Source organism: Rana temporaria, chromosome 1 (genome assembly GCF_905171775.1).
Source record: "Rana temporaria chromosome 1, aRanTem1.1, whole genome shotgun sequence".
Lineage (NCBI taxonomy): Eukaryota > Metazoa > Chordata > Amphibia > Anura > Ranidae > Rana > Rana temporaria.
Genome location: NC_053489.1, coordinates 485,381,389 through 485,394,357, shown reverse-complemented (window position 1 = coordinate 485,394,357; position 12,969 = coordinate 485,381,389). Strand labels below are relative to the sequence as shown.

The following is a 12,969-nucleotide window of genomic DNA, read 5'->3' as shown; positions in this document are numbered from 1 at the left end:
TGATGACACACATTTCCCAGGAGCATTAGGGAGGGAGATGATGTCAGAATCCTAGGTGGTTTCAAAGGCAGATTTTGTGGGATCGCATAGCAACAGGCTTTTCCAGATGAGTAAAAAAATAATAATTTTTTAACTTTTTTAGGTCTAATGAGCACAATAATGAAAAAAAAAATGTTGGGATGGAAACTCCACTTTAATGTCTAAATGTTTAGCTGTCACTCACCTGGCCACCATAGGTAAACAAAGCCCAGCATGTACATGACTAGCACTGGGCACTGGGGCTATGACGCCACATTTCTTGCATGGTGCCCCAGGTTTTGAGGCCATGACCACCAAACTATTTGTATTCCATTTTGAAGTTTCAGTGCTGCACTGCCACCTGTGATGCAGCCCCCAGCTTCTGTCTACCCATTAGACCATGGGTAGGCAACCTCAACCCTTCAACTGTTTTGAAACTACAAGCCCCCTGAGACATTGCAAGAGCAAGACCCTGACAATCAGAGACACAGACATGTAGTTTCACCACAGCTGGAGTGCAGAGGTTGCCTACCCCCGCATTAGACCTAAGATACAGATCCCCCTCAGCTCTGATGGGTCATATGACACAACCTTGGGTACGCCTTCTCCTCATTCTGCACTTCCACTGTATGTGAGGTCTAGTGACTGGAATTTATAGATGGATGGGAGAGATCTGTGCTGGAGAATGTTTGGTTGAGGGGTTGAAGGAATGAGGGGGGTTGGCATGAGGGGGATTTGAGCTTAGTGTGTGTTACTTACTCTTGATCCCTGCATCTGCATATTATGTACTTCTGACGTTAGCACTCTGTGTGTTTTAGTTATTGCAATAGATACTGCTGACCCCTGCCCTTTGTGCATTATGTACTGTACTGCTGACCCCAGCATTCTGTGCACTACACATTCCTGATCATGCACTCTATACACTAGGCTGTATATGGCATGCATAAGTGCCCGTTCACACTACCGCGACTTGGGATCCGACTTGTGTCGCCCCAAGTCGTGCAACATGAGAAATTACATTAAAGTGAATGAGAGCTGTCTTGATGCACACTACTGAAGTCGCTCCGACTTCAGAAAAGGTTCCTCTACTAATTCAAGGCGACTTCTAGGCGACTTGTACCCATTGATTTCAATGGAAGTGGCTTCCAAATTCGGATCAGTGTCTTAACTGAAGAAACTTTACAGGAAGATAAAATAGTTTTCTCAGGCAAACCCCTCCCTCCCACAGAGCTGATTATTGTTTGATTGGCCACTGGCAAAGTTGCCTGTCCTGGAGGCGACTTGAAGTTGCCTCGAAATTGCCTCAAGTTGCCTCGCAAAGTCGTGCCGACTGTCATGTCGCTGTAGTGTGAACCGGCACTAAGGGAGGCAGATTACATGCTGTGTGTATTGCTATTAGTCAAAGTTAGCAGTAAAAAACAATTGCTTCCTCTGTCCATTTTTCTAATTTTGCCATTAAAAAACTTGTTAATTGCCAACCCTGAGGTCCATATTAAGTATGAACTTCATAGTTTTGCCCTGATCTTCTTATTCATGACAAAGGAAAACAAATATGTATGCTTAAAGGCAACTATAAGATATAACTGTCTAATTACTGCTTGTCTGTAACAGCAGAGTATGGTTTATAAACCGTGTAGCCTTGGGCTTTTTCAGTAATACACACTCTATAGTAGTTAAATGTGAATTGATTGAATTTCTATCATTGGAGGATCGTAGCCCAGCATTCTTTTAGAATATCATCCTTCCTGACTTCACTGGGATCAACTAGGTTTTTATAGGAGTTTCTGTCAGTATTCAGTTACATACTACTCTTAGTGAAGTTTGTTCATTACCTGTATTATCTTAAAGTAGAACTATAGGTCAAACTTTTTTTTTACATTTTGGATAGGATAAGGGATTGTTATGTCACATATTTTTTTTTTCGCCATCTGTGTCCCATTGGGGAGATTTCCCTTCACTTCCTGTCCCATAACAAAAGAGGAAGTGAGAAGAAATCCCTGCAAATTAAGGGAATTCCTTGGGGACCCCCAGCACACCAGAACTAGTGGCCCCTTTGGAATATTTTCCTCTATTACTTTTCTGGGAACAACCCAAAATTGGGGATTTTCTTTTACTTTCACGTTCAATGATAATGGTAAACAGAACAAATCGAGAGGGGGCATCTCCTTAACAGAGGGCACAGACAGCAATACAAACTGACAAACATTCTAATCTATCTCTATTCAAGTGAAAAAGTTTTGCATTTAGTTATACTTTAGAGAATTCCAGGGGTGGATATTTTCTACATTGGTCCAGCTTGCATATACTAGCCAATGCCCCTGGAAGCTGGAAATCACTGAAGTAGACACTGCTAATCCAGTCATCTCCACTTGCTTCTTGGTCCCACTCTCAGTGGCTCCCCTGTTGCATTCGAACAAAAGAGGTTGGACTAGGTGAAGAGACAGGGTGATGATGCCACGCTTTCCACCTCTCCACGCTCTCCACACTTTGCATCAATCCATTAAATGCAAAGCATTTTTTGAATGGCGCCTGTGTCAAGTGGTCAATCTCCTCTGTTCAGAATGCAGCAGGGCAGCCACTTAGTGAGTGAGCAAGTGGAGATCACTGGTGTAGCAGTGTCTACTTCAGTGATTTCCAGCTTCCAGGAGCATATATGTACCGTATTTATCAGCGTATATCGCGCACTTTTTTGCCCTGAAAATCAGGGCAAAATCGTGGGTGCGCGATATACGCCGATACCCGCTTCCCACGCCGTGTTTGAATGCCTGCGCCGACATATACCGAGCGCAGTACGCTCGGGTACATTCGGCCAGGCTCGGCTTTGCTCGTAGTCACGCTCTGTGACGTTTATGCGTGAGAAGACGAGCCTGGCCGAATATACCCGAGTGTACTGCGCTCGGTATACGTCAGCAGAGGCTTCAAACTGAGCACGGGAAGCAGGGATTTGACATGAAGACAGCGCAGGAGAAGCCGGGAGGACACCACCGAGGCCGCAGACGGACGCCGGACCGGACGAGGCCGCCGATGGACGCCGGGCAAGACACCAAAACTATACGCCGGAGCATGCAATACCCCGATAAATACGGTATATACATATTTGATATACTGTATACATAGTTACATTGGTCCAAGTATAAAAGTATGCAAATATAAAACATTTTTTTTCAAAGAAAGATTAACTTAAATCTATTCAGGCCGGCCGCACATATATATGTGGTCTTGTTTAAACCATTTACTGCACTGAGAGCTCCCGATGCATACTAGTGATAGGGAGCTTTCCAATCATGTGACCGCTGTGACAGCCAATCACAGCAGTCACATGACCCGAATGCCTGACTCGGCAGGAGGGTTTAAATTATGCTAGTATGCAATTAGTCCAAAAATTAGCAATAGACTGGAAAGTCATACATTAGAAGAGGAAAGTATCACACTTCCTCTAAATGAACAAAGGGGTGATAAGACTCACTGAGTGAGTGGGTGAGCCACTAGGGCAGTATAACACCGATACGGTACAGTGTATAATAGACAAATATAAAAACAGCATGAACTCCTCGTGCAAAATCAATAGATACTCAAAACAAGCATGTACATTAGCACTCTGTGAACAAAATACAAATACTTATAAAGAGTGATGCATATGGTTTCACATGGACGTGAAATAACAAACACCAGAAGTGAAAAAGTAGGGGTAAATAACATGGGCCAAAGGATCGACCAAAAATACAAAAAATCTTAAAGGTTGGTGATCCCAAGGAAAAGCCAGAATTCAGTGTTGATGGACAAACTTCAATGCGAACACCTCTTGTGGTTCCTAAATGCTCACCTCACAGCTATAGCACGGATAGCCAAAAACACCCCGGGTATGTATACAAAAAGATCCAGCAAAACTTGTATGTGACTGAGGGACTCCATATCAGATAAACATATAAAGGAAGCAGCAAATGGATAATGGCATAATACTGTGAGGGCACTTGGGAGTAATAAATAAATCACATAGACATGCACTCACATGGAGGCCATGAATAGTGGGCCTATCTCCAACGAACGCCGAGTTCGCAAGCTATCCTGTATGTATTCCTGTATGTTTTCCTTCCACTTCCTCCTCCTCCTGGCTGGCAGGTATGGTTGGATATATCGCTCAGAGGATATAAATATGAGGAGAGAAAGGAAGGCACATAGCACAGTTCCGCAGTAAAAATATATATTTAATGGAAAATAAATAAAACTCACATTTAAAATGATGACATGGGACAAAACCATACACGAGCGGCAAGCTCGTCTCCCAGCCGTACAAGCGTGTATGCTCTAGTGCTCCTGGTCCCCTGAAAAAGTCACGTGGTGTGACGACACGCATATGGACCAGGAGCACTAGAGCGTACATGCTTGTACGACTGGGAGACGAGCTCGCCACTCATGTATGGTTTTGTCCCATGTCATCATTTTAAATGTGATCTGAATTCTGGCTTTTCCTTGGGATCACCAACCTTTAAGACTTTTTGTATTTTTGGTCGATCCTTTGGCCCATGTTATTTACCCCTACTTTTTCACTTCTGGTGTTTGTTATTTCACGTCCATGTGAAACCATATGCATCACTCTTTATATTTATTTGTATTTTGTTCACAGAGTGCTAATGTACATGCTTGTTTTGAGTATCTATTGATTTTGCACGAGGAGTTCATGCTGTTTTTATATTTGTCTATTATACACTGTACCGTATCGGTGTTATACTGCCCCCAGTGGCTCACCCACTCACTCAGTGAGTCTTATCACCCCTTTGTTCATTTAGTTTTACACAGCGCAGTCACCACCACCATTTTTCACTTTAATTTTTTCTGATTAGGACAGATTATCAGATGGCTGCAGCAGTGCCCCCTAGCTTTAGTCACCGATAGCGCAGGAGCTTTCTTTATACATCACACTTCCTCTACTTTGCCATATCAGCTACACAAGTCTTAGGGCGAGGAGCGGACTGACCATTCGGGCACTTGGGCACTGCCTGAGGGCCCCATTCCTTTAGGGGGCCCCATCAAGGTTTCCAGCCTCAGTAAAACCAGGGACAGTATATAAAAATCTGTGTTTTTTTTTTTACATCTGTCCCTGAAATGTCCCTTACCGACATCCTTTTGGTCTAAAAATCCCAAGATTATTGCTGCCCCGCCTCTCCAGTACCTTTTCAGTGTGTGTGTATTCATACTGTGTGTGTATACTGTGTATGCATACTGTATGTATGTGTGTGTGTGCATACTGTGTGGCCCCATAATATATTGCCTGGGGGCCACATAATCTCCTATTGCCCGGGGGCCCAATAATTTGTAAGTCCACCCCTGCGTAGGGCACAATGCTATCAGAGTTTTTGAATTTGTAACTCTTCAAATCTACATAGACAATTGGTTTGAAACTGGTCTGATCATCCCTTTTTTGTGCAAATCCAAGTCGAAGTAATCGGCTGCATCTGCTAAAGCTGACCACACATGTCAGCTTTTAATTATACAATAACTATTAAAGTGACTTTTATATGATATGTTCCCTAATCAATTAGAGTTGTAAATACTGCTTTACTAAGTTCAAAGAGAGAAGCATATGCAGTCAACTTTATAGATAGCCATAGATTAGAATCGTCTTGTTCTATTCATGCAGTTACCCTATTTTACTTCTTAATTATGGAAGCATTATTGTGAGAACTTGAAATGGGAATCTATAATGAAACTCTGTTTTGGTATATAAATATATAGGAAATGATATGAGCTATAACTCCTGCACTACCAATAAATAACTCTCAAATTATAAAAAAGAACCAAATAATGCTTTGTGGGGTGCTGCACGCATTAATTGTGTTTACACAATTCATCAATAAAATATAATTAATGTGTGCTGTGCTACCAATCTCAAAATTATGAATGTGAAATAACATACAAAACAGCTAAATACCAACGTAATAATAATAATAGTGTCCTTCATATACATCCAGTGTTACACTATATCAGTCACAAAGAAGTGACAATAGTGTAACACTGAATGTGTATGAAGGACACTATTATTATTAGGTTGGTATTTAGCTGTTTTGTATGTTACTTCACATTTATAAATTTGAGATTGGTAGTGCAGCACACATTAATTATATTTTATTTAGGACAAGAGACTTTTATTGTAACATAAGCTTGTGTACAATGTTTTGTGTCTTGGAAATGTATAATGCCAGTATTAGGTTAGGGACTCTATCCACTTAAAGTGGAGGTTCACCCGAAAACTTAATTTTTAACATTAGATTGAGGATCTTTTTGTCAAGGGAAATTGGGTAGTTTTTTTTTAAATCGAAGCAGTACTTACCATTTTAGAGAGCTATCTTCTCCGGGGCTTCCGGGTATGGGCTGCGGGACTGGGCATTCCTATTTGATTGACAGGTTTCCGACAGGGGGGGCATACATTGCGTCACGATTTTCCGAAAGTAGGCGAACGTCAGTGCGCAGGCGCCGTATAGAGCCGCACCGACGTTCGGCTTCTTTCGGCTACTCGTGACGCGATGTATGCGACCGTCGGAAGCCTGTCAATCAAATAGGAACACCCAGTCCCGAAGACCATACCCGGAAGCGGCGGAGAAGATCGCTCTCTAAAATGGTAAGTACTGCTTCGATTTAAAAAAAACTACCCGATTCCCCTTGACAAAATGAGCATCAATCTAATGTTAAAAAAAAAAATTTGGGTGAACTCCCGCTTTAAGGACCTTGCCTGTTTTCAGACTCGGCGTTTACAAGATTAAAACAGTTTTTTTTGCTAGATATTTTTTTCTAACACCCTATAGAATAAAATGGCGGTCATTGCAATGTTTTTTGTCACACCGTATTTGTGCAGCGGTCTTACAAGCACACTTTTTTTGGAAAAAATTCACTTTAAAAAAATTCACTTTAAAAAAATTCACTTAAAAAAAAATGTGTTTTCTTATTTATTTTAATTTATTTTATTAATTTTTACACTGTTTTAAAAAAATAAATAAAAATAGGTCATTTGACGTTTTGACGTCGCTTCCGCCCTGCTATGCTATGGAGACGGGTGGGGGCCATCTTGCCCTCACTCATATCCCAGCCAAGCAGGAAGAAGGACCCGATAGCCTCCGCCACTGCCGACGGCTCCGGTATTCGGCGGAGGTCGTGGGAGAGCAGCGGGAGGGGGGCCTCTCCCGCCACCGATAACGGTGATCTCCCGGCAAATCCGCCGTGGAGACCACCGTTATCGTTTACAGGACCGCTCACAAAAAAGATGGATATCTCGGTTGTGGCAGCGGCTGCTGCCGTTACCGAGATATCCATCTTTACAATACCGACGTATATGTACATGAGCGGGTCCTTAAGTGGCTATTTGGAATGTTACCTTGCCCTTTTTACAAATATCCACACTACAGTGCTTGTAGTTTCATTTTTAAATAGTTATATATAGTGGCCCGGATTCACAACAGAGTTACGACGGCGTATCTCCGGATACGCCGTCGTAACTCTGAGTTGCGTGGTCGTATCTATGCGCCTGATTCATAGAATCAGTTACGCATAGATTTCTATTAGATCCGACCGGCGTAAGTCTCTTACGCCGTCGGATCTTAACTGCATATTTACGCTGGCCGCTAGGGGCGTGTACGCTGATTTACGCCTAGAATATGTAAATCAGCTAGATACGCGAATTCACGAACGTACGCCCGGCCGACGCAGTACAATTACACCGTTTACGTTAGGCTTTTCCCGGCATAAAGTTACCCCTGCTATATGGTGGCGTACATGCGGCGTACCAATGTTAAGTATGGACGTCGTTCCCGCGTTGAATTTTTAAAAATGTATGTCGTTTGCGTAAGTCGTCCGTGAATGGGGCTGGACGTCATTTACGTTCACGTCGAAACCAATACGTCCTTGCGGCGTACTTTGGAGCAATGCACACTAGGAAATTCCACGGACTGCGCATGCGCCGTTCATGAAAAATGTCAATCACGTCGGGTCATGGTTAATTTACATAACACACGCCCACCTCTTCACAATTTGAATTAGGCGGGCTTACGCCGGCCTATTTACGCTATGCCACCGCAACTTTCTTTTGAGAATACGGCACTTGCCTGTAAAAGTTGCGGAGGCGTAACGTAAATAGGGTACGTTACGCCCTCACAAAGATACGCCATTCTACGTGAATCTACCCCAGTATGTCTAAAAATAGCTTTTATATAAAAATAAAAAAAAACATGCTGAATGAAAGCAAAACAAAGCAATAAGTTATTCAATAATTTAATGAATTTAATATTTAAAGGCAAATAAAACTAGATTCCTACCTGTGGCAGTGGATTGGCAGGCTTGGTAAGGATTCCTCCCACATATACAACATTTGGAAGTGTAGGTCTTGGGAATTCCAGAGCAACATCAGTACAAAGCATCCACAAACAGCTTCCCTGGATCAATTCATACATGGATTTTGAAGGCAAAACATTATATTTCTTCATTATCCTTTCATATTTTGGTAAGACTAAGAAATTGACTCCAAATCGAGAGACAAGATAAACAACTGTATTCCTGATTCTATCCAGTAGGTCCATACGGTCAGTGAGGAGAGAGTTGAACTCTGGAACATATGATAAAGGTGCTGGAGCACCAACTTCAGCTGGGTACCAAAGTCCAGTAGAAAAAACTGCATACTTCACTTCCAGAATATTGGCTATGACAAATCCACACATCTCATTGGGATCCACAAGTACCAAGTCATACTTTTCCTTCTTCAGATGTTCCATTAGTTCCCTGTTACCCACCACTATATCACAGTTCTTGGAGTAATGGTCAAGAATGTCAAACAGTTCTAACGCTGTAAATCTCCCAGAGAATATATTCTTCATTTTCGACTGTAAAAATTCATCTGACGTGGTGCTGTTAAAAATCCCTGGGTATCGCTGAAATTGATAATGACTTGATGGTGGAATTTCTCTTCCTTCAGAAACAAAAAAATCAGTTTGATGGCCCTTGTCTTTTAAAGCAGTGGCCATAGTTTTAAATATATATAAATGGCTTTCAAACATAATTGGCGGGACAACAAGAATTTTGGCAGACATTGTTAATCCAAGAGTGACCCACAAGAAGATGACAGACTTATAGGACATCATTGCTGTGGTTAGAAAAAAAAAGTGAGATAATGATATAGTTTTACAACATGGCTTTTTTATAAACTACAACAGCACAAGTTAACCAATTACAGTTAAACCTTGGATTGCGAGCATAATTCGTTCTGGAAACATGCTTGTAATCCAAAGCACTCATATATCAAAGCGAAATTTCCCATAAGAAATAATGGAAACTCAGATGATTCATTCCACAACCATTTATTCATAAGTCCTTCAGTTTATAACCCATATAAAAAGATTATAGCAATGTGATAACCATAAAATGTCCATCCACAAATGGCAGCCCCACAAGGGGATTAGAAGCGAAATCCAGCAGGAGCAAGAGAGTATAAAAGAGAAGAGAGGCACCTCTAAAGCCTCGTACACACGACCGAGAAACTCGACGGGTGAAACACATCGAGTTCCTTGTTGAGTTCCTTGTGAAGCCGTCGAGAAACTCGACAAGCCAAGTTTGTCCATTCCCTGTCAAGGAAATAGAGAACATGCTCTATTTTTGGCTCATCCAGTTTCTCGACAGTTTCCTCAACGAAAATGTACACACAACCGGTTTTCTCGGCCAAAAAATATCTCCCAGCAAGTTTCTTGCTGTTTTTTTTGTCGCGTGTACGAGGCCTAAGTGTAGCAATATGGTTACATTTAATGAAGGTACAACATTTAGCAACTCACATGGTTGATGATTAAAAGAGGCACATCTAAGTATGCAGGGATCCGGGGTAAAGCTGTCCATATAGATCAGGGGTGCCCAACCTTTTGAAGAGCAAGGGCCACTTAAGCAACGTGGTAACCAGTCGAGGGCCACAATGAGCAGAGCGGGCAGATGACAGGTCACGGCTACGCTATGGCCCTCCAATCCGCCCAGATGAAAGGGTACCAGCGCTGTAGAGAAAGCTTCGGCTTATTGGACTCTGCTCCGCAGACGCTTTCTTCCTCTACCACCAGCTTCATTGACAACACTGATGCTGTGGTATGGCGGGTCTGCAACCTGCGATCTGGGCTTGCCAACCCACCATTACAGAGCAGGAGGTCGCGGGCCACATCAGAGGGCTCCGCGGGCCACACGTGGCCCCCGGGCCACTGGTTGGCCACCCCTGATATAGACCATCCTCCTCACCACCGGCTCTCACCCCTGTCAGTCTGTAATCGTGACCGGGAAGACTACCCTGTAGTAGAGCGATCTGAAAGCAAGTCTTGAAGTGCTCGCGGAGTGCAGAGTGGAAGATATGATGTCGATGGTGGTGCAAAGGATGGTCTATGTAGACAGCTTTACCCCGGATGCCTGCATATATAGATGTGCTTGTTTTAATCATCAACCATGTGAGTTGCTAAATGTTGTACCTTCATTAAATGTAACCATTGCTACACTTAGGCCCCATACACACGATAGAATCCATCCGCAGATAAATCCCAGCAAATGGGTTTCTGCGGATAGATCCTATGGTGTGTACACGCCAGCGGATCTGTTTCCGCGGAGAAATCTCCTCTGGGATGGATTCCAGCAGATCGGATATTTGCTGACATGCACAACAAATCCATCTGCTGGAATCCATTCCAACGGATGGATCCGCTCGTCTGTACAGACTTACCGGATCCATCCGTCCAAAGGGATTCCCCGCACGCGTCGTAATGATTTGACGCATGCGTGGAATTCCTTATATGACAGCGTCGCGCCGTCGCCGCGTCATAATCGCGGCGATGGCGCGACACGTCATCGCCAGAGGATTTCCGCGCGGATTTCAATGCGATGGTGTGTACACTCCATCGCATAGAAATCTGCGGAAATCTTTGAGAGGATTTATCCGTGGAAACGGTCCGCTGGACCGTATCCGCGGATATATTCTCTCGTGTGTATGGGGCCTTAGAGGCACCTCTCTTCTTTTTTATACTCAGTTGTGACATGACGCTACTTGTATATGAAGACATCATTTGTTTATCTAGTCAAAATTTATAAAACAAATTTTGCTTGTCTTGCAAAACACTCGCAGACCAAGTTACTTTCAATCAAATGATTTATTGTAGTTGATTTTGTACTATATAAAACTTGCAGGATTCTTTTTGTGTAAATTCTGTGGATATTGCAATAAGAAAATGAATAGTGTAGTAACCCACAACAATCAATTAGTATGCAACTTGTTTAGCTTTAACCACTTGAATGTTTACGGCCTTCATGACCAGAGCATGTTTTGCTATTTAGCACTGCACTACTTTACCAGGCAATTACATGGTTGTGCAACACTGTACGCAAATTACATTTTTATCATTTTTTCCCACACAAATTGAGCTTTCTTTTAATGGTATTTGATCACCACTGGGTTTTACCATTTTTGCGATATAAAAGAAAAAGGACCAAACACTTTGAAAAAACTTTTCTATTTTCTGCTATAAAACATGTCCAATAAAAATTTTTTTTAGGCCAAAATATATTTTGCTACATATTGTTTTATATAAAAAAAAATCACAATACGTGTATATTAATTGGTTTGTGCAAATGTTATAATATCTACAAACTATGGTATATATACTGGAATTTACGCAGCTTTAAAACTATACTAGTAATGGCAGTGATTAACAACTTAAGGTGGAACTGTGATAGTGCGGCAGGCAATCTGACACTAGCTGCCACTGGCTGGGGGGTACACTAACTGACACTGACATCAATAGTAAATTCCATGAGGCATTGAAAGGCTGACAGTCACAAGCACAACTTCCAAAGGCAGGCAGAGGCATGATGGGACTTGTAGTTCTGCAACAGCTGGAGGACCACAGATTGAGCACCCATGCTGTACACTGTCACCGTACTAATGACACTGGCTGGGACGGGGTTAACATATAGGGACAATCAAAGGGTTAATTGTGTGCCTAACAATGTGTAATGTGTGCTGTTTTTACTTTACTACCTGTTTTTTTCCCTGCTTTGCAGGAAGAAGAAACAGCTAGATCGATGTTCAGAGAACACAGAGCTCTGTGTATTTGTAAACACAGAACTTTGTGTGTTACTGACCACATTCAATCAGCTAACTTCAACCAAAATCATTGGCTGAAATCAGCTGCCAAACTCGTGACCAATCACAGCATGGGTTATCAGGGGGCGTGTGCATGCACTTCACGGATCCCTGAAGAATGGCTTTGACATAAAGGTACGCCATCTGGCTTTGAGCTGCCGCCTGCTCGCAGTACAACTACTGTGGGCTGGTGGCATACGGTTAAAAAAAATGACAATGTATGTTACCCCCGCATTTTTTTTCCTACAGTATGTATGTGTTCAAATATGTGTATTTATAAAGCATAGTCTCTTTCATTTTCATGTGCTTCTTCCATCTGAAGTGGCTGGTTGATCCTGACAGTCACCCTTCTTCCTGACCACACAAAGGACAGGTTGCATCTTGTCTCAGGCTGAACAGAATTTAGAATACAGGCACACTGTGTGTCTACACAGTGTTCTGTAACCCCACCCCTCACTATCAGATAGAAGAGATGTATGGTTACAATGACAATTTTTTAACCTTATAAAAAAAAAAGTAAGAACGATTATTTCTAAAACGAAGTCTTCAGTAATCCGCGGAAGACCGGGATGCTGAGGTCACCTTTGCTACATAATATTGATAAAGAGTATGATAGATATATTTGTTGCATAGTCATTTAATTTGTATCTAAAATCTGCTAAGACATGGAGGATTGTTAAAAAAAAAAATTATAAATAATTTTTTCTTTCATGTATAAAACCACACAGTTTGTTCTGTAAAAGTGTGTAAATGTGCAAACTATATGGCTTCATTTCCATGGACGTTTTTACAGCCACTTTTCTGAGCTTTTT

General features: G+C 42.2%; 1 protein-coding gene across 1 annotated transcript in view; it reads right to left on the bottom strand.

The window, feature by feature from the left end:
• UGT8 (UDP glycosyltransferase 8) overlaps nt 1-12,969 on the bottom strand; it is a 164,364-nt gene that overhangs the window by 115,992 nt on the left and 35,403 nt on the right. Inside the window, exon 2 of the mRNA XM_040330041.1 lies at nt 8,322-9,142. Within this exon, the coding sequence (XP_040185975.1) occupies nt 8,322-9,140 (819 nt within the window). The 5' untranslated portion in view covers nt 9,141-9,142. The remainder of the gene's footprint in view (nt 1-8,321; nt 9,143-12,969) is intronic.